Source organism: Octopus sinensis, linkage group LG11, assembly GCF_006345805.1.
Source record: "Octopus sinensis linkage group LG11, ASM634580v1, whole genome shotgun sequence".
Classification (NCBI taxonomy): domain Eukaryota; kingdom Metazoa; phylum Mollusca; class Cephalopoda; order Octopoda; family Octopodidae; genus Octopus; species Octopus sinensis.
Window position 1 is genome coordinate 18,504,008 of NC_043007.1, and position 22,498 is coordinate 18,526,505.

The following is a 22,498-nucleotide window of genomic DNA, read 5'->3' on the forward strand; positions in this document are numbered from 1 at the left end:
ACGGTCGTCTAAAAGTTGAACCCTTACTAAATCTATTGTGTTGTGATGTAGGGATACAATGCAATTTATCTGGATGTACCAGCGTCACCTTACTGGCACTTGTGCTGGTGGCACGTGAAAAAACATTCGAGCGAGGTCGTTGCCAGTGCCGCTGGACTGGCTCCAGTGCAGGTGGCATGTAAAAAAACACCATTTGAGCATGGCCGTTGCCAGTACTGCCTGACTGGCCCTCGTGCCGGTAGCATGTAAAAGCACCCACTACACTCTCGGAGTGGTTGGCGTTAGGAAGGGTATCCAGCTGTAGAAACTCTGCCAGATTAGATTGGAGCCTGGCGCAGCCATCTGGTTCACCAGTCCTCAGTCAAATCGTCCACCCTATGCTAGCATGGAAAGTGGACGTTAAACGATGATGATGATGTATCACACAGCTTGCTTCATTTGCCTTGCTGAAAACTTTTCACAGTTGAAGAGTTAAAAGTAGGTAAAACATCAATAATCTAAATAACCTGCTCCAACAATTTGTAAGAAAAATATAATTTGAAAACATAAAACTACTGAAATTGAGGAAGAAAACCAGAAATAGTTCCAATTATAAAGATGAAGAAAATATTGAGACAACTTACTCAAGCTCTTGGCTTTTGGAAACATTTGTAGCAGCAGCAGCAATTTCATCAGAAGATTTTATCTGTGGAATCGGTTTGTTTTTCTCACTTAGTGATGATGAATCTGTCACATCACCAGATTCTACTGATGGACTGAGGGATTCCACCTGACTGCTTGAACATATTTCTGAAGTGGCACTTTTTGGTGATGGAGATGATTCAGGCTCAGCTGAAAGGGGTGTCGGGTCACTGAAAATTGATCAAGCATATTCAGTTGCCAGACATATAGTGGAAATTGTTAATCTATATCTGTGTCTACTTTCAACTGGTTAATCTATTATATTCTTAAGATAGGTCATTTTGGGAATCTTTTCGGTTTGAACGGCAGTTTTTAACATAATTTCTAGGTAACTAAAAAATTTTAAACTTCGTATACTGGTAGAATGTGTTTATAAAACATCTTTTTCTCTTGGCTTTATTGAGAAAATTCTATAGTTTGTAAGATATTTGTTGTTTTTTTCTTCAATTTCTGCAATTTCAACCAATCACTGACGTCCATTGAGGTAAAAAAAACATTCTGTGTCGTATGAATATGTCCCTCGTTTAAGAAACAGATTGGGTTTATTTACATTTGTGAAGAAAAAAGATACCCTTCCCCCCACTCCTAACCCTAACTAACCCTAACCCTAAAATAGATTGAAATGCAATAGATCGATACTAGGGTCATAATTATGGGTGACAATTTCATATGACACAGCTAGAAAAAACTGCTGTTCAAACCGAAAAGATCCCATTTTGGTGCTCCTAGCAGGAAGCATAGCCGTAACTTCATAAAGAACGAAAACACTTCCAGTCAGTCTATCCATGCCATACAGTATCTTTGCATTTAACTTAAGCTTCGTAAGACCCAACTTTTCAGGTCTAAACTAAATACTATCCTCTTAAATGTCTCTTAGCTCCCTCTACCGCAGATACCAATATCCTCTCACATGTGGCAAACTGACAGACTCATTATAATGTTGGACAGAATGCTTTGCAGTATTTGTTCCAACTCTCTACATTCTGCATAAATGTAGAGGGATGATTAGTAGGGGAGATAGGAAAGAGTAGGAGGCAACTGCAGAGACTGGGTAGGATTGAGAGGTGGATAAGGGGTGATGGTGACCTGTTGAGTTATAAGTACTTATAAGTAATCTATATATATAAAGCTGAAGTTGTCTGTGTATGGCCTTCAACTAACATTATCTCCTCCGAGACCCTGTGGCACAAGTTGACCAAAGTTGAGAGTATGATAGAAGAAGGCTTGCTCTTCCTTCTGTAGAAGATAAAATTCAAATCAGACCATGTTAACACCAAACATTATTTACATCAAAAAGGTGCTTTTTTTTTTTTCTATGAAAATCCCTATTTTTTACGGTTTTTTTATTGCTGTGTCATCATTTTTCAGTGTACTTCAACCAGAAAAATGTTCACTTGAAGAGAATAACAAGCTACATAATGCAAAATTTTTACTTTTCAAAAATTCTAATTCTAAAGGGTCGAAACAAACCCGAGTGACGCCAGGCGATACTGCTAGTGTGCTTATAAGGGAGAGAGTGGGAGATGGCTGACAACACACAGGAAAAGTGGGGAAATATCAGTATTAAGTTATGACGATGAGGTATAAACTAACTTCTACTTGAATCATAGACTGAAACTGAAACGCAACTGATGAGCAAAAACATTGCAGCTCAGCAAAATCACAAGAGTCGCAGCACAACACCACAGCCAGTGTCACACCCAAACATCATTAAAAGCATTCAAAGACTGTCACATCAGCATTTCATCTGCTTCTATTATCTTTATATATAAAAGTGAAATTGTGTGTCTGTCTCCTACGATTTAGATTCCTAACTACTCCCACATTTTGCGGTGCAGTGTAACCAAAAGTGGGTATCTTATAGTCGTGATTCATATCGAGCCCTTCTGGGTATTAGCACGCATCTACAATGAGTCTACGATTTAAAAAAAAAATTTACCATCAATTTTTCACATTTTTAATGCATTTTCGCTCGGTTTATATAAGGGAAGTAACTCTCTAAAAATGTATTATTAAATCTCAGAACGTAAAAAGCTACAGTAACCCCCCCCCCTTTGGTGGTTAGCCATATTGAGATGGCTATTATACTTTACATCTCTAAAAATGCTTATATAGTTATTTCCCTTACAAACCCGAGCAACGCCGGGTGATACTGCTAGTATTCTATAAAATGCTATTAATACAGCTACTGTGAAGGCACTAAGCCTCATAGTTAAGGGTGTTGGGTCACAATCACATGATCAATTCCTGAAATGGAGAATGCATTGCCTCCTTGAGCAAGACACTCTGTAACATGTTGCACCAATCTACCCAGGTGGAGATCGGAACCAACTCAGCACTGGTGCAGCCTCCTCTCTCCTTCCAGCTGTCATATGCTTGATGTTCACTGGGGTCAAGGCAAGGAGAGCCAAGAGGGTGTCTGGGTCTGCTCACAAATAGAGAAACACCTAAAACAATTAGCAAAAGCATGGCACATGTTACCATGTCAACCCCATTTGTGAGTAACAGCAATGCACAACCCACACACACAGAGCAGACACTGCTGTTGCTACCACTACTACAAGAACTAAAGAAAAATGGTGTAAAACAAGGAAGGAATCAACAAAACACTCACATCACTTCACACTCTTTACCATCTTGAAACACCACTACGGTTGATAATCCAATTGTTTTCTCTTCAGAAAGTTTTTGTAAGTGTTCTGGTAACTGCTGCTTTCTCTCCAGGTCTTGAAATCTAACAGTTGGTTTCACTTGGGGACTACTTGTACAAAAAGGACGATTGCCTGGCCTGGCACCGATTTTTGGCTGAAGAGCAAACCTTGACCTCCTGGAAATAACTTTTTGACTGAAATAAAACAAAAAATTGCTGGAATTATTTTGCTTGCATTTTGGAGGGTTTGGGTCTTTCTTGTTCATAGGAATTCTGATACATAAATTATGATAATGATACTTTCCCCACCACAAAATTACTGGCCTTGTACCTCAATTATAAAATGGTCGATTGGCAGAATTGTTAGCTCATTATATAGATTGCTTGGTAAAAAAAACGTTCTGAGTTCAAATCCTGCTGAAATCAGTTCTGCCACTCAATTCTAATTACTGATTACAAACTTTTCTTCAATTAAGTACTAATCAAAAAAATGCTAAGGAAAGTATCTGGGAACTAATACAGAAAGTCTGATGCAAACATCTAAATTTACATAAACATTCAACCCATGTCAGTGAGATGGAAAAGAATGTATTAGAAAAAAATGAAAGTAAAAAGTTTACAATGACATTAAGTGAGAATATACTTACGGAGTAATAGTAGTTGGTTTATTGCTGTTGGATAAGGTCTTATCATTAGATGTTTCATCAGTAACTGGTTTACCAGAACTGGGTAATGTCGTACCACCAGATGCTGCATCGGTAGTGGGTTTATCATTGCTGAGTGGGGCTTTGCTATCAGATGTCGTATCAGCAACTGTTTTACCACTGCTTGGTATGTTCTTATCATCAGATGTCGAAACAGTAACTGTATTACCACTGGCAGGTAAGTTTGTACCATCTGTTGTCACATCGTTAGCTGTTTCACTACTACCTAAGTCTTTATCCTCAGGTGATGCAGTAGAGAGTGTCTTACCACTGACAGGTAGTGTTTTGTTATCTGATACTACATCATTAGCTGTTTTACCACTGTTGGCTAAGCTTTTACCATCTGCTGTTGCACCCACGGCTGGTTTATCACTACTGGACAAAGTTTTGTCATTAGATACACTTTTTTCAATCTTCTCAACTGCATCAGTGTTAGGTTTGGATAAATCTATCCGAGTCTCTTGTGCTATGCCTTCTCCTACCAATTCAGTCATATCATTATTTTCTGACACAGATTTCGACTGCAATTTTGGTTCATCATTCTTTGTTGCAGGAGATGCTTTTTGGACTTCTGAAGAAACATGTTGGCTTTCCAACACAGAAGGAGTGGCTGGTTTACTGGGGCTACTGCTAATACCAGACAGATTTGGAACTTTTGTCCTGATCTTTGGTTGCACAGAGAACCGTGACCGTCTAGAAATAACAGGCTTCCTGAAAAATAACAAACCAATTGAAATTAGCATTTCTTAAGTAACCAGAATTAACAGATTGACTCAAAAATCTTTATAGATGTTTCCTTTACTATTTTTCATTCATACCTTGATAATTCAAATATGTTAACCGATTTGGTAATCACAAAGAGAAAACTACAAACTTAAAGTTACAGAAAAGGACATAATTTTCAATTTTCATACCATTTCAAAATTCACACAAACACATACTATATATATATATATATATATATATATATATATATAAAAATACAAAATGGGACAAGAACGCAAAACATCCAAATAGACGATACAAAAAACACGGACGGGTCATTCGGAGCCTTTAATCTTCAGTCAAGAACCAGATCATCCTCGCAATTTCGGCTGATTAATCTTGAGATTGCTCCAATCTGGCCAGCCCCAAGGAAAAACTAAGCTAAGAGCATTAGATTCCTTGGAAAAAGGATCGAATGTGTACGAAACAAGGACAGAAAAACGGACGATGTTACATGAATATAAATACAAAAAAAAATATAAAATAATACGAATATAAATGCAAGAAAACAATAATAATAAAAATAACAGGACACAACAACAGGCATCTTTCAACCAGAGACGAACTAAACTCAGCTGGTGTATTGAGTGAGAATTAAGCCTTACGGCAGACAAAATCAACGATGTTACCGTCCCCGTGTGGATGTGTAACTTAAAGCTATTATTTTAAAGAATATTTAAGAACAGGTGAATATTTAGTGATAATGTGATGATATTGAGAGCAGAGTCTGGAACTTCACAATATATCATCATCATCATTTTAATGTCTATTTTGCTATGCTTGCATGGGTCAGATATATATCATTTCGGATAATGCTGGATTTTGTATCTGTAGAAACTATTAAACCATGAACAGTACTTGGATATAAAGGTCAGCGGAAGAGAAATGGTCAATTATTAAAGGTTAATTTTTTGATTAACTAATGTATATTTTACATAAAAACTGAGCACTTAAACCTATATATGAATTAATTCCAGCAAAAACATCTTATGAAAGAACATTTCTGCTTAACCGGCTCTGGCTCTGAGTACAGATGTCTTGTTTTCATAAGTTTTGAATTAAAATCTTCCACCAAACCTTAGTCACAATTTATGTTCCTAACACTGGCTTAATGATAACCAAGTTATTTTACTAAATTCTTTGTTATATTTAAAGTAATTGAAAGAAACACAGCATCTCAAAATAAATACAGTAACGAAAGGGTTAAATGCTAGCAAATAACTTGCTACATCTCAAGGGGTTACCTATCTGCAAGGTCAGTGACTGTGGATTAAGTCAATGAGTGTACTGCTTAGTGCTACATGGATAAAAAATAATCTTTGCTAAAAGTACAAAAAAAAAAAAAAGGGGACTTTTTTAGAGGAAAGGAAATATGGAACATTAATCCTTTAGCATTCAGATTACTTTCTCAAATATAATGCTTATTTAGTCATATCGTTTCCAGTTAATCATGCTTTACCTTCTGGCTTCAAGGTTTCAATGACATTATTAATTTTTAGAATAGCATTGTAGAGTAAGTGTAAGAGGCAGGACCTGGTTGGTTTGAAAATAAAACAGGGAGAATATTCAGGCTGGATATAGCTTATTTAAGTGCTAAAGGGTTAATGTTTTGCATTTTCCAAAGGATTAGCGGTGTAGGTGAAATGAAAGTTTCAACAACAAACTGAAACACTAACACAGAAACCGGGCCCATGAGCCTGACTAGACTTGAAAAGGGCAACGTTTATTATTTTATTATTATTATTATTATTATTAGTAGTAGTAGTAGTAGTAGCAGCAGCAGCAGCAACCATCACCATACATTATTGAACCTTTATCACTATTTTGCCACCTTACTAGTAAAGAAAACCTCTAAAATTAGTTACCAGTCTCAGCTAACCCCTCAAAGATTAAACTCACACAAAGACAAATCAGCATTCCACTGTTACAATAGAGCAAATTAAGCAGAGCATAGTAATTAACAGCATACTAATTAACAACAAGCAAATTCCTTACTTTTACAAAAAGCATACATGTGAATGGCCCTATAGCACACAGGTTGTCTCTCATGCGTACATTAGACCCCACTATTGACATCCAGTTACTTTCTGAACTCATTTGCACTGGCACTTTATTACAAGTTAACTTTGCACATCAGACTAACAGCAGCCAACTCATTCCTCTTTATAAGTATTTCTTTGGCACAGTGACAGTTTATGTTGTTTTTTAACACATGGCAACAGTCAAAGAGATTTGTGGCACCAACAGCCAAATAGAATTAAGGAAAAGCCAGACAGAGAGAAAATAAAATAAGAAAAGCAGTTGTCTAATATAATTGCAGACATGGCTGTGTGGATTAGAAGCTCACTTTGAAACCACATGGTTTTGGGTTCAGTCCCATTGTGTGGTAACTTGGGCAAGTGTCTTTTACTATAGTTCCAGGCCAACTAATACCATGTAAAATTGGTAAGTGGAAACTGAGTGGAACCCTGTGTGTGTGTGTGTGTGTGTGTGTTGGTTACCCACTCACAACTGCCTGACAAGTGATGTTGGTGTGTTTAAGCCCCCCTTAACTTAGTGGTTCAACAAGAGAAACTAATGAAATAAGTACCAGACTTTAAAAAAAACATAAGTACCAGAGTCAATTTGTTCAACTAAACCCTTCAAGGTGGTGCCCCAGCATGGCCACAGCACAATAACTAACTAAAACAAGTAAAAGATAATATCTATATCTGCCTGCTGCCATCATGTAGTGTCCATTTCATAACTGTAGGAAGATTGCTAGAAGAGATATATCAGATAAATATACTAGCATAGTACCTGTCAAAAATGACAGGATTTATTTGTTTCTTTTACTCTTCAAGCCTTGCTCCATTTTCTTCCCGTGTTTCCTTTGGTCTTCTTCCAGTTACTCTTTCTACTTCAAACCATGCTTCTCTTTCTTCTTGTGTTACTTGTTGCTTTGCAGAATTTCTCTCAAAATCATGCCAAGCACTGACCCCTTTTTGTGACAGTCATCTTCCTTCTGCATTCCAAGCTTAGAGTCATTGCGACTGAGAACTTCTGTGACTGACTTGCAGTTAACCTGTCATATATTTGAAAAGTTGGCTCTTCACTTTTCATCTTTGTATTTTCATTCCCTCATTCACCATTATTCTCACTCACATACTTTTCTCTATCTATATAATGCTTCCTCATTCAAATTCTAATTCTTGACCTTTTCTTCATATCCCAACATTCTACACCTAATCCACACAGAGTTTGATATCATACAAATTTCACTACCATATTTTCACTTTCATTCACTCACTCTCTATACTTCTGTTATATTATTGTCTTGTCTTTATAATTCACTCTCTATAGTAAATATACAGGAATTTCCATTGATTCAGTGTTTTTTCATTATCTGACACAGCAACAACAAAAACTACCCAACACTGCTATTGGCACATACATTATTTTGGGGGATGGTTTTTACAGCTAGATGCTTTTCCATGCTTGCATGGGACATAGGCAATGTTTTGAGGTAGGTTTTTCTATAGCCAGATATCCTTCCTGTTTCCAACCCTTACATGTTTCCAAGTACGGTACTTCTGCACCTTAACATTTAAGCTAAGGCTCCAGTTTCAGGACACCTTCCTCTCTTTCCCTCCCACTAATCTCAGAGGCCCTAGAAAGAGCCAAGGGTACTGTCCCTTCCTCCTGAATAAGCAATAAAAGAAATACATAATGTCAGGTCACTACTTTCTACTCTGATATCCAAGAATTGTTTCTACAATGATTACAATATAAATATTTCACTGACTCCATTTCTCTTGAATTAATCAAGACTGATCACCAAGTTCAATTTTACCATTCAGGTTAACTAAATATGTTTCAGTTCTATATTTAAAAGATGAGGAATTATGTACATTATTTAGTTTATTTACATTTGACAGATATTTGTCCTTATCTTCTTTGTTGTTAACACATTTCTGCTGATATACCCTCCAGCCTTCGTCAGGTATCTTGGGGAAATTTCGAACCTGGATTCTCATTCCTAAGGTATTTTTCAATGTTGTTATTATTGTTATTATTATTATTCAGGTCACTGCTTGGAATCGAACTCGGAATCTTGGGGTTAGTTGCCCACACTCTTAACCACTATGCCATATCCCAGTGGACGTATGGCATAGTGGGATGAAGTTAAAATAAGACAGAGAACACCACTGGAAAATGCGAAAACTAAAAGAAGCAGCACATATGCTAGGACACAACAACCTCCTAAGCAGACCAAGTGCAGATATGAGCAGCATATGGGAACCAGTATTAAGAAGGATAGGAGAATATTAGGTTTATAAGCCCTAAAATTCACTCCATAATTGCCCACGGGCATATGGCGTAGTGGTTAAGAGCACGAGCAACTAATCCCAAGATTCCGAGTTCGATTTCAAGCAGTAACCTGAACAATAACAATAATAATAAGAACATCGAAAAATACCTAGTAATGAGAACCCAGGTTTGAAATTTCCCCAAGACACCTGATGAAAGCTGGAGGGTATATCAACCGAAACAACAAATAAGATGAGGACAAATACCTGTCAAATGTAAATGTACATATGTTTCATTTAGATTTCTTGTCAAACCATTTGAATACATCTGGATTTTAATAAGCTCCTAAAAGCACATATATCTTCCTTCTTTTTTTGTTTATGAAAAAAAAATCTGACCACAACTTTTTGTCTGTCTTCCTTTTTACATTAAGAATGTTCTGGCTCTTTCTTAAAAGAAAATCTTTTTTTGAATGTTTTCTGTAATAAGAGTTGAGGAAGATACTTTCTCCAATGACTCACTGAGACTGGAAGATTTATAAGAGACAATCACACTAACTTTGGGACCTTGCAAAATCATTGGAAGACTACAATTTTAATGGGGGGGCTGTTTCATTTAAGCAACATTAGAAAAAGAATAATTTAGTTTGCAAAATCATCAACATGAAACCATCTAATGTGGGGGGAAGTCAACAGAGAAAGCATCACACTGAAATAATAAACTATATAATGAAAGTATAAATCAGTCAGTGTGATGGTCAAATGGATTACATACCAACACGCACATAATTGTGCTGTGATTAATTGCTTTAAATGTTGCCAGTTGATATTTATGGCTGGTATTGCACTGTGGTCTTCTGTGGGACATTATTTTATGTTATAGTATATAAGGTATGGCAATAATAAACACATGTTCTGGTTCTATTTCCCTACTTTTATTATTATTAGTTAGTCGTTGCCAGTGCTGCTGGACTGGCTCCGGTGCAGGTGGCACATAAAAGGCACCATTTGAGCGTAGCTGTTGCCAGTACTGCCTGACTGGCCCTCGTGCTGGTAGCATATAAAAGTACCCACAACACTCTCAGAGTGGTTGGTGTTAGAAACCATGCCAGATCAGATTGGAGCCTGGTGCAGCCATCTGGTTCACCAGTCCTCAGTCAAATCGTCCAATCCATACTAGCATGGAAGGCGGACATTAAACGATGATGATGATGATGATGAGTTAATTGTTTGATTTAATCATTCGTTCAATTAATCAGCTAGACTTGTTAAAAGTCTTTTCATCACCTTTCATCTGCTTCCAAACCTGAGGTAGAGACAGCATGTCATTGATGAGGCTGCAAATGACAAACTGAGCTGATTGATTGATTGACTGAATAATTAATTAAACAATCAATTAGATGGTTAATTATTAACGAATAATAAATAAGTGAAATTGAACTAGTGCACATGTTTATTATTAGGCCTAATAATTTTTTCCAACAAAATCTGTTTCAACATAAGTCCATGTTTAGTACCTTGCACACCAAATACAAAAAAATGGAATATTTTCCTTCAGTTATCCAGAAAATAAGTCTACCTTGTGCCACCAACATCTTTGACCAAGTATGTATCACCCTTTTACATTAAAAGTCAAAACCAACATAAGTCTCTTGTACAGACATTAGATCTAATTGTTGATACCAAATCCCTTTTTTTCTTCGAGTTTATTTGAACGCAAACTTTCTCAAAAGTTAAACTTGCATATCCAAATGATAGTCAACTCATTCCTCTTAATCAACATCCACTACCACACAGTACCATACTTCCATTTGATAATTTATAAATCTAGAGATCTCACTGGAAAAAATATCTAAGAAGCATATAACAAAAAAGAGAAAGAGAGAGAGAGAGAGAGAGAGAGAGAGAGAAAACAAAAGAGCTGGAAGAACTTCACTGTTTATGAAATATAAAGTTACTCACGCAGCAGGTTTTGGAGTATTTTCTGTAGTCAGTGGACTCTTTTCCACTTCTTTAACAGAAGAAGATACTTGGGAAGAGTTCTCAGCATTTTCAGCCTCCAAAATATTTGCAGTGAGGGTCCCTTTAATAGTCTCATCGGGTTGCTTCTCTGAGTCTTTAACTGGGGCCACAACAGGAGTAGACAGCTCAGCCACCTGATTTCCAGGTGTTGCATTAATACTCTGGTCAGCAGCTACCACAGTACTAGGTGTTGTATCACTGTTGCTACATTGGTCAGTTGCAACAGAAACTGCAGCCTCACTATTCGGGTCAGATGGCACATTACCAGGTGCTGCTGTTGGAATGTGTTTCATTGAGTCCATTGAGCCATGTAGACGAGGTGCAACAGAACCACGCAAACCAGTTTTTGGTCGAAGAGAAAATGCAGATTGTTGCTGAATGGGTTTAGTGTTACTGAAGAAATATAGAAAAAACATTTCTTTTTAGCAAAATCATAAAGAGCATTAAAGGAAAAACTACCGTATTTTAACATGCATAAGGAACCCCTTAATTTTGGGGTCTTAAAATTTGCAAAAAAGGTTTTGTAAGGGATTATAATACAATCCATGTAAATGAAACTTGTATTTTTTCAACTTAAAAAAGGGTTCCTTATACACATTAAAAGATGGTAAATCAGAGTAAACTTTCAATTGTTGAAGTAATTTTAGTTCATACCACATACCGTTTACACCAGGGGTTCTCAGCCATTTTTTACCTATGGACCCTTTGATTCCTATTCACTTGGGTGGACCCTCATAGCCATTCCATGTTTTAAAAAATCCACCCTTTGGTATTTTTATACTTAAACATTATTAGGACTCATGTAAAAATTGTTAAAATATTTTGTGTATGGATGTATAACCAATTTATTACTCAAACTTTACCCACTACACTCTTGGAGTGGTTGGCGTTAGGAAGGGCATCCAGCTGTAGAAACGCTGCCAGATGAGATTGGAGCCTGGTGCATCCCCCACTGCACTGGTAATGTCTTTGTGTATGTATGACAGAGTGTAAGTGATTTGAGAGTAAAACTGGGTACATGAGACATCAGATGTAGTGTGCAAGAGAGAAGCCTGTGCTGGTATGGTCAAATGATGCATATAGATGAGGACAACTGCATAAAGAAGCTGCCTATCTCTAATAGTGGAGGACATGTGTGAAAGAGGGAGACCCAGGAAGACACAGGATGAAGTAGTGAGAAAGGATCTTCAGATGTTGGGCCTCACAGAGGAGATGGCAAGAGACCAAGGCTTCTGATGGTTTGCTGTGCTTGAGAAGACATCAAGCTAAGTAAAATTATGTCTGTCCATGCATACAGGCACCTCCTCTACATCCCTCTCTCAGCCAAGATATTCTAGTCTTGCAAGCTCATGGGTGCTGGTGCCACATAAAAGTGCCAGTGCAGGTGCTATGTAAAAGCACCAGTGCATACTGGAGTTTCAGTACAGCTCGTTTCTCTTTGTCTGATCCTTCTCAAGCCACACCTGGTTAATAAGGGCCGGTTTCCCGGTTTCCTTGGCGTATAGGTTACCCACCTGGATGAGACACCAGTCCATCATGGGTGAGCTGCAAGATGCAGGAGGAAAGAATAAGAGAAAGTTGTGGCGAAAGAGTCAACAGAAGTTTGCCATTACTTTCTGCCGGAGCCGCATGGAGCTTAGGTGTTTTGCTCATAAACACACACATCGCCCGGTCTGAGATTCGAACCTGCGATCCCTCGACCGCGAGTCCGCTGCTCTAACCACTAGGCCATGTGCCTCCACTCGGTTCTCTTTAGTCTCACTTTAAGATGAGTCCTAATATCAGTTCCAAGTACATTTTATACCTCTTCTCCGCTGGAGAGATGGATAGATAACTGGACAACAAACACCAGAGTTGTTTCTCCTGCTTACAAGTTCTTGACAGCACTAAAGGCCAGCTACTGTGAATGACTTTATGCCAGTCATTTGTGTGGGGCTTTTCTGTATGAGGACTGTATCGAAGCTTTCCACTAAACTACAGTTTTTATTGAAATTCAACATTCTAAATTCTGTCGTTCATGCTGGTGCATGCTGGATGCATTTATTTCTAACATCTCACCCAACTACATATCATGAATTCTATGATTTGCATATATTTAGTCAATCTAATCAGAGGTCTATTGGATCAAAGCTGACCCGAGGGATGGAGAAACAACAAGAGAAATAATTAGGGCAACGACAATCATACCTTTGTTTATCTGTATCCGATGGTCCAGAACTTGACTCTTGAAGAGTGGAATGTTCTCCTGGAATTTCATTTGAAGTTTTATTTGTTCCATTTCTGTTGGAATCACGTTTCGAGATTCCTGGAACAATCTTTGGTTTTATCTGTATTTTGGCACGTCTGGCAGTCATTGTCTGCAACAAATAACAACAATAATAATAACGGTTTCAAATTTTAGCACAAGACCAGCAATTTCAGGGGAGGGGGTAAGTCAATTACAGTGACCCCAGTGCTTAATTGGTATTTACTTCATCAACCCCAAAAGGATAAAGGGCAAAGTCAAACTCAGAACATAAAGATGGACAAAATGCCCCTAACAACTGATTCTAACAGAGGCATAAGGCCTGAAAAGGGTCAGTATTATTGACTGTTCTACTTCTGCCAAGCACTTGGCTAGTTTTTGATTCTATCAAAACTAGAGAGATGAATGGTAAAGATGATTTCAGCAGGATTTGAATTCGGACCACAAAGAGCTGGTACAAATCTCACAAAGTATTTAAATTTGATGCTCTTACATAGGCGTAGGAGTGGCTGTGTGGTACATAGCTTGCTTATGAACCACATGGTTCTGGGTTCAGTCCCACTGTGTGGCACCTTGGGCAAGTGCCTTCTACTATAGCCTTGGGCCGACCAAAACCTTGTGAATGGATTTGGTAGACGGAAACTGAAAGAAGCCCGTCGTATATGTGTGTGTTTGTGTATGTGTATATATATATATATATATATAGATGCATGTATGTACTGTAAATTCAGGGTGAATACTTGATAAGTGTAAGCACCTGTATATGCCAGATAGTGGCAGAGGTGAGAGGGAATATATCAAATAAAATCAAAAACAGAACACAAAGGATATCGCGGTACACGTGTTTCAAGCTTTATAAACAACCCGTTCTTACATCAGTGTATAATTGATATAAAAGATGGTCTAAAGCTCTCTTCAGCTGCAAACATTGTTATTCCAAAGAGTTACATCACACTATAAAAAATATGAAAAGTACATGTAGTGTTACCTATTATGTATATAATAGGTATATCATATCTCCCTGAGAAAGTGTATTTGTAAAATTTCATAACTGTATAACGATTCATTGGATTTCGAAAATCTGGCCATACTGTATCACCAGTCAACATAGAGTGAATGTTAAATGGAATGGAATGTGTTTGTATTCATTTCTCTTGTAAAGATAGGAAGGAAAATAGAAAGAAAAAGAAAAAAAAGGAAAAAAGAAGAAAAATAGAGAGAAAAAAAGAGAGAAGAGAAAATAGAGAGAAGGAATAAACGTTAAAAATAAGAAATAAGGGTACTTGATGTAAAAGACAATGGAAGCAAAAGACAAGGGTAATAAAAAACGCAAAAATATAGTAAAAAAGTATAATAAAGTTAGAACCACAATAAATAAGAATTAGCTAAAAAAAAAAAAAAAAGGATAAAGTAACAAAAAATATAATAATAAAGATAAAAGAATTGAGACTATAAGCTAGAGTAAGAGATAAAGAGATATGTTGAGAATATGGCTCTGATGTTGAGATTTTGGCTTTGATGGGGTGGTTATGGTCATAAATCAATTCTTAGTTTCAAGGTTGAAATTTGATATCTCTGTGGTGAGTGGTCAGCTTACACACATCTGCCACTACAAGTTACTGGCTTTATAAGTTTATAGTATATGTGTGTGTGTGTATATACTTACTCGTCCACATATATATATAAGTATATCTCATACAGCACAGCCTGATATACACAGCATTAAAATATGGAACTACACACATATCTCCACACATGATATACCTATTATAATAGGTAACACTACATGTACTTTTCATATTTTTTATAGTGTGATGTAACTCTTTGGAATAACAATGTTTGCGGCTGAAGAGAGCTTTAAACCATCTTTTATATCAATTATACACTGATGTAAGAACGGGTTGTTTATAAAGCTTGAAACACGTGTACCACGATATCCTTTGGGTTCTGTTTTTGATTTTATTTGATGTGTGTGTATTTGTTTGTGTGTCTGTCCCCCCAACATCACTTGACAACCGATGCTGGTGTGTTTACATCAAATGAGTACTAGGCTTACAAAGAATAAGTCCTGGGGTCGATTCGTTCGACTAAAGGCGGTGCTCCAGCATGGCCACAGTCAAATGACTGAAACAAGTAAAAGAGTTACAATTTTGCAAATCCATCACCCTAACAACAATTCCAACAATTGTTCCGTTCTTTTTCTTTTAAGGTGGCAAGCTGGCAGAAACGTTAGCACGCCGGGTGAAATGCTTAGTGGTATTTCATCTGCTGTTACGTTTTGAGTTCAAATTCCACTGAGGTTGACTTAGCCTTTCATTCTTTCGGGGTTGATAAATTAAGTACCAGTTACACACTGGGGTCGATGTAATCGACTTAATCCGTTTGTCTGTCTTTGTTTGTCCCCTCTGTATTTAGCCCCTTGTGGGTAGTAAAGAAATAGGTATTTCGTCTATCTTTACATTCAGAGTTCAAATTCCACCGAGGTCAACTTTGCCTTTCATCCTTTCAGAGTCGATAAATTAAGTACCAGTTGCATACTGGTGCCCTCCCCCAAAATTTCTGGCCTTGTGCCTAGAGTAGAAAAGAATTGTTCTTTTAGTTTTTACTTGTTTCAGTCATTAGACTGTGGCCATGCTGGAGCACCACCTTGATGAATGTGTATAGTTGAATGAACTGACCCCAGTACATATATATTTTTAAGCCTGGTACTTAGTCTACCAATATTTTTTGACGAGCCTCTAAGTTACGGGAACGAAAACAAACCGACACCGGTTGTCAATCGAGGGGGGGAAGGGCGAAAGCAAACAAAGACACACACACACACACTAAATACACTCACAAGGTTTGCTCAAGGTGCCACACAATGGGACTGAACCCGAAACCATGTGGTTGAGAAGCAAGCTTCTTACCACACAGCCACGCCTATGCCTGTTGTTTATAGTTTTGTCACATGTTCTATAACCTCTACATGTTCTTGACCATTGCCATCACGCTGGATTGATCTTTGTGAGGAAGAACTCTGACCACTGTAATCTTTGCTACATGCCATCCATGTAGAGGGTTATCAACTAGGCGGAAAAAAAATCAAGAATGAGTTACAAGAATAGCTAATCAAGCTAAAAAAAAATGGACTAAAAGGGAGCTATCCACGTAAACTCACCCCCACCTCATTCGATTACAATGTAAACTGAGTGTCCGGCGGAGGTAAAGAATACACACACCAAATGCGGCGAGCTGGCAGGAACGTTAGCACACCGGGTGAAATGCTTAGCTGTATTTCGTCTGTATTTACCTTCTGAGTTCAAATTACGCCGAGGTCGACTTTGCCTTTCATCCTTTCGGGGTCGATAAATTAAGTACCAGTTGCGTACTGGGATCGATCTAATCGACTGGCCCCTCCCCCAACATTTCTGGCCTTGTGCCAAGAGTAGGAAAGAATACGCACACCACCCGTTTTCGGCGTGACCCTAAACCTAGTCCCTACACACCGAGTGTGCGTATTCTTTACCTTCGCCGAGTGTCCCAGTAATGGTCTACATCCGTGATCCCCGGAGGAATAAATATCTTATCATTATAACTACTACCACTAGGGTGATGAAATAATAGCCGAAACGGTAGAATACTATAGTAAATGCATTGCGGTATTTAGCTGTCCTTTTAAGTCTGAGTTCAAAGCACAGTAAAGTCGAATATTGTCAAGTCTCGTGAAACACTGCTGTATTTGTTGTATTCAGCATGCCTAACACATCCCTGAGGTATTTCTGTCAGCCATGCAGTAGAGTCGACTTTGCTTTCCATTCTTCGGGGTTGGGTGGGAGTATAAAATAAAAATAGGTACCTGTAAAAGAACTGTTGATTTAATCGATTCTACACTTTCCCTGTCGCCAAATATTAGGGGTTTCTACCAATATTAAAAACCCTTGTATAATGTTTTTACTTTCGCCACCACTTGTTGTAATAAAAAAAAAATGAAAAACTTATAAATATTTTTTTTTTCTTCGATAGCCAAACATATTCTAAAACAGTATAACAGAATTCAGCTTTTACTCCCTAAACATATGCAAAAATGTCATAAATTCTGGTCTTCGTTTATTATTCCTATAGAATAGACAGTGTAAAACGGGCCAGGGTGGAATAGTGGTACCTATTTTAATGAACTTCTTTATCAAATGAAAATTTGTCCAACCTATAGAACTTTGGCTGAGACACAAACCAATGCCCCTTTCTCACTATCAGACTACTAATTAGACTATTTACAATAAAAAAGTCTACGTCAAATGGACTGTTTGAGTCACGTTGGAGTAGTGGAAAATGTACTTAGAAGTATCTATCTGGGAGTGAACCAGTAAATGGGAGAATATTAGAAGTAATTAAGAAAGAAAAAAGAAAACACAAGCAAATGATTTAGTAGTAAAATGTTAATGACTTTAAAATGGTTTGGCGAGTTAAATTCATGGAGAAAGGACGAGCGAAAAATAAGCATTTAGAAATGCCGAGGTGACATAATTATCTAAAAAAAATAAATAAATATAAGTAATTTTAAAAAATCAATCTTAATTAATATTAAAGGTACTATGTGGATATAATAAATGAGTACCTGTTTATTTTGCGGTATATATTATTGTTTTAGAATTATCTAAAGGATGATATATAAGGGATTAATAGGTATTTCGTTATCGGTGTGTAGACAGGACAGGGAGAGGCATGAATGGTCAGGGAAGACGGCTTTTGAAGAGAATTTCATAAAAAGCAATTCCAGGCAGTCAGAAATAATAATTATCTTGAACGATACGTAAGATAACAGCAAAAACATTCTACCTTAATAATAATAATTCAGAATAGTTATGAGCAGTATTTGCGATAATTAATTTTGATTTTAAATATCTTTGAGCAAAACGTGTAAATAAATAAATAAAGAATTTAGGAGTCTTTAATTAAGAAAACAGACGCATTGACACATGCACGTATCGTGGGATTAGACGAACCACAAGGAATTGCTGGAAATTATTAAATACCTTCGATTGTTGTATTAAATACTGGTGTATAAAATAAATACAAAGTCAATATTCCGTGTACGCGTGTCCCTTTTATGTCGAGGCAAATCTCTGATCACAGAAATGCTGCCATCTTGGCCACTGAAGCACTTAGAAGATCTTCGTTAGCAGAACAGACGGTGTCGCAATAAATTAATTCACCAATAAAATAAGAACATTTTTATCATACCCTTTCAGGACGTTGGTTTGGCAGAAACGGCAGAGCGGCCGATAAATTAAATTAAATTAAATTAAATTAAATTAACAGTATTTAGTTTCAACACTTTACGTTTTGAGTTCAAATACTGTCCGGGATTAATTCAGTCTTTCGACTTTCAAACACTAATTTATTAAGAACCTGTCAAATGTCCACGTGAACTCCTCGTTGGAGCTGTAAAGTGAAGGACAAAATGCCTTGCTAATTTTAGCTACATCCCTTTGAGTATCTTATCTGAGTTCAAATTCCACCAGGATCGGCTTCGTGTTTTTTTTATCCTTTCGACATTGATTTAATAGGTAAGAGTTATGAACTGGACCTATGCAATTGACTACATTTGTCCCCAACAAAATGTGTTTGCCTAATACCTGTCATCATTATTTTTTGGTGATTCTAGTCGAGGGAAGCTGCCCAACTCCTCCTTACGTTCCTACATTATGGTATGCATTTCATATGCAGAATTTAAAGCTGGTCAAGGCCTACAAGGGACAAAGGATGGCGCTAGATCAATTTTTGCTTTAAAATAATGCTTTGCAAATTGAGGTGTGCATAACCTAACTATTTGTGAGATGAGTGATAACATTCCTATAAATTTATTTAAATGTTGAATGTATTTTAACGAAAGATCTGCACGCAAAATCATCATCATCATCAACAACATTTAATACTATTTTCCATGCTGGCATGGGTTGGACGGCTTGAGAGGAACTGATAAGGCCTGGAGTCACACCAAATTCCATAGTTTGTTTTAGTTTGGTTTGTCCCCTAAAAATATTGCCCATTCAACTGTGTTTCAAAATACGAATGAAAATGCCATGGAGATGGGAAGAGGGGTAAAAACATAAAATACTGAAATAATAAAAACATTTTTTTCCAAATCGTAATTATCATTGTATGAAACATAGGAATAATAATAAATTACTTGATCCTTTCCTTGCCCATCCGGTATTGATAGCTATCCCAAAGTTCTGCCAACCATTCTATCCTGTCAAAAAGGATATTATATGGTGAGCTTCAAAGAGAAGAGGAAAGCATTTGGCAATCCAGTTTGGAAGAAGAGTTGTAGTTACATCACTTAATTCATGATTCTAATGTTTTTGGTAATGGTACGAGTGTCACACAATTTCGACCCCTTTTCTTAAGCCTTCTTGTCAAAGAAATTAAAATATATTGCAAAACAGAAGAAATGGAACTTTTATATATATATATCCTTATCATCATCCACATTTAAAGTCTGCGTTTCATGCTAGCATGGGTGTGATACATACATATGTACATACGTTTCCCATACATACATACATACATACAAGACAGGGATGTAGTCAGTAAGGTGATTGTTGGCAATGAGTATAGTGAGGAATTCTGGGCAGAAGTAGGTGTTCACTAGGGACCAGTCATCAGCTCCTTCTTATTCATCATAGTCTTCCAGTCAATAACAGAGGAATTCTAGACAGGCTGACCCTGGGAGCTCCTCTATCTTGCTCTAATAGCTGAGTCACTACCAGAACTAGAGATGAAATTTCAGATGTTGAGGCAAGATCTAGAATCGAAGTGCATTCGAGTCAATCTAGCAAAAACCAAAGTCCTAGTAAGTAGGAAGACAGACAAATCACAAACCCCTTCAAGTAGATGGCCCTGCTCAATCTGTAGAAAAGGCATAGGTAGAAACTCCAAACGATGTACCTGGTGTAAGCTATGGACACAAGAGATGCAGCAATATCAAAGAAAGGTTCACCAGAAAGATAATTTTTGTGTGTGGTAGATGCACAGAGGCAATAAATACCAAAAATGTACAGAAAACAGATTCCATCACATGCCAGGGGGAGAAACTAGAAGTAGTTGATAGCTTCTGCTACATAGGTGACTGAGTCTGTAGTGGGGGTGGATGCTTAGAGAGTGTAGCCACTAGAATAAGAATAACCTGAGCAAATTTTAGAAAGCTCCTACCTCTGCTGGTAACAAAGGGCCTCTCACTCAGTGTGAAAAGTAGACTCTATGATGCATATGTGCGAACAGCCATGCTACATGGCAGTGAAACATGGGCCATTACTGCCGAGGACATGCATAGACTCAAAACAAATGAAGCTAATATGCACACTGGCATTACACATCCAGCGGCTCATACTAGCTTCATTTGTTTCAAGTCTACGCATGTCCTCGGCAGTAATGGCCCATGTTTCACTACCATGTAGCATGGCTGTTCGCACACATACATCATAGAGTCTACTTTTTACTCTGAGTGAGAGACTATGGTGCTGCTATGCCAGTCATTGGTTATGACGCCGTTTACAATACAGGTGACTAGATCATAATCCACACCCTCAGATATTTTAAGCATCTCAGTAGTGATTCCTAATGGGCCAGGGGCTTTCCCTGTCTTCATATCATTAATTGCTTTATCTACCAGGGTACTGTTGATGGGAGTAGCTGGTTCCTCAATTGGGTCAATGTGTGTGGTAGATGCACAGAGGTAATAAATACCAAAAATGTACAGAAAACAGATTCCATCACATGCCAGGGGGAGAAACTAGAAGTAGTTGATAGCTTCTGCTACCTAGGTGACTGAGTCTGTAGTGGGGGTGGATGCTTAGAGAGTGTAGCCACTAGAATAAGAATAACCTGAGCATTCATTCTCCATGTTCAGCAGATTTTCATAATGGCACCTCCAAGCCTTTTTCTTTGCAGAGTCATTAAATGCAAGTGCATCATCATCCATGCAGATACGTTTCCCTCCTATGACATCACAATTTTCTCTCACACACTGTCTTGTATGTATGTATGTATGTAACGACTGCACTGGTATGGTCACGTGCTACGTATGGATGAGGACAGCTGTGTGAAGAAGTGTCACACCCTAACAGTAAAAGGAACCTGTGAAAGGGATAGACCCAGGAAGACATGGGATGAGGTGGTGAAGCACAGCCTTTGAATACTGGGCCTCACAGAAGCGATGACAAGAGATCGAGACCTTTGGAGATATGCTGTGATTAAGAAGACCCAGCAAGTTAAGTGAGATCACAGCTGTGGTCGATACCAGTGTCGCATAACCAGCCATTTTAAAAGTACCCTTGAATCACTGGGCGACACGCTGTGCTTGAGAAGACCTGTTGAGTCAAATGAAATCGTAGTCGTGGCCGATGCCAGTGCCGCCTTACTGGTATCCGTGTTGGTGGCATATAATAAGCACCATTCAAGCTGGGATCGATGCTAGGGCTGTTTGACTTGCTTCAATGCCAGTGACACGAAAAACACCATTCGAATGTGGTCAATACCAATGTCCCTTGACTGGCTTCTGTGCTGGGTGGCATGTAAAAAGCACCATCTGAACATGGTCAATGCCATTGACTCCTGACTGGCTCCCATGCCGATGGCACGTAAAAAGCACCCACTACACTCCTGGAGTGGTTGGCCTTAGGAAGAGTGTCCTGCTGTAGAAACCTTGCCAGAACAGATTGGAGCCTGGTGCAGCCTACTGGCTTGCCAGTCCTGTCAAACCGTCCAACCCATGCCAGCATGGAAAACGGACGTTATACAATGATGATGATAATAATACACACATACATACATTTATCAGGTGATGAAATTTACAAAGAGGGTCAAAGCTCACCTAGTTAGGAAGAGAGTTAATCTAGATGAGATGAAGTTTGGTGTTGTTAGGGAGAAGCACTACTGATGCTATATTCCTGGTAAGGCAGCTGCAGAAGTACTTAGCCAAAAATAAACCGCTGTGCTAGGGTTTTGTTAACATGAAGGAAGCCTTAGATAGGATACTCCACTCCTTTATCTGTACTCAATGTGAAAACTATAGATAGTTGAGTGGTTGATGAGACCTGTATAAGCCATTTGCAGGGATGCTGTCCGTAAGATGAGTGCAGAAATGAATTCAGTGTAC

General features: G+C 37.9%; 1 protein-coding gene across 2 annotated transcripts in view; it reads right to left on the minus strand.

Moving 5' to 3' along the window:
• The window catches only part of LOC115217437 (flocculation protein FLO11), a 36,467-nt gene extending 17,952 nt beyond the window's left edge, over positions 1–18,515 (minus strand). The window contains exons 1-7 of one of the 2 annotated variants that reach the window (XM_036507161.1): positions 17,346–17,445; positions 16,163–16,167; positions 13,299–13,468; positions 11,052–11,504; positions 3,979–4,746; positions 3,296–3,526; positions 624–851 (exon numbers count right to left, since the gene is read on the minus strand). In XM_036507161.1, coding sequence (XP_036363054.1) covers positions 624–851; positions 3,296–3,526; positions 3,979–4,746; positions 11,052–11,504; positions 13,299–13,465 — 1,847 coding nt within the window. In that variant the 5' untranslated portion in view covers positions 13,466–13,468; positions 16,163–16,167; positions 17,346–17,445. Of the gene's footprint in view, positions 1–623; positions 852–3,295; positions 3,527–3,978; positions 4,747–11,051; positions 11,505–13,298; positions 13,469–16,162; positions 16,168–17,345; positions 17,446–18,371 lie in introns of those variants that run through there. The other variant, XM_029787136.2, reaches the window with a different exon arrangement.
• Positions 18,516–22,498: the final 3,983 nt, after the last annotated feature.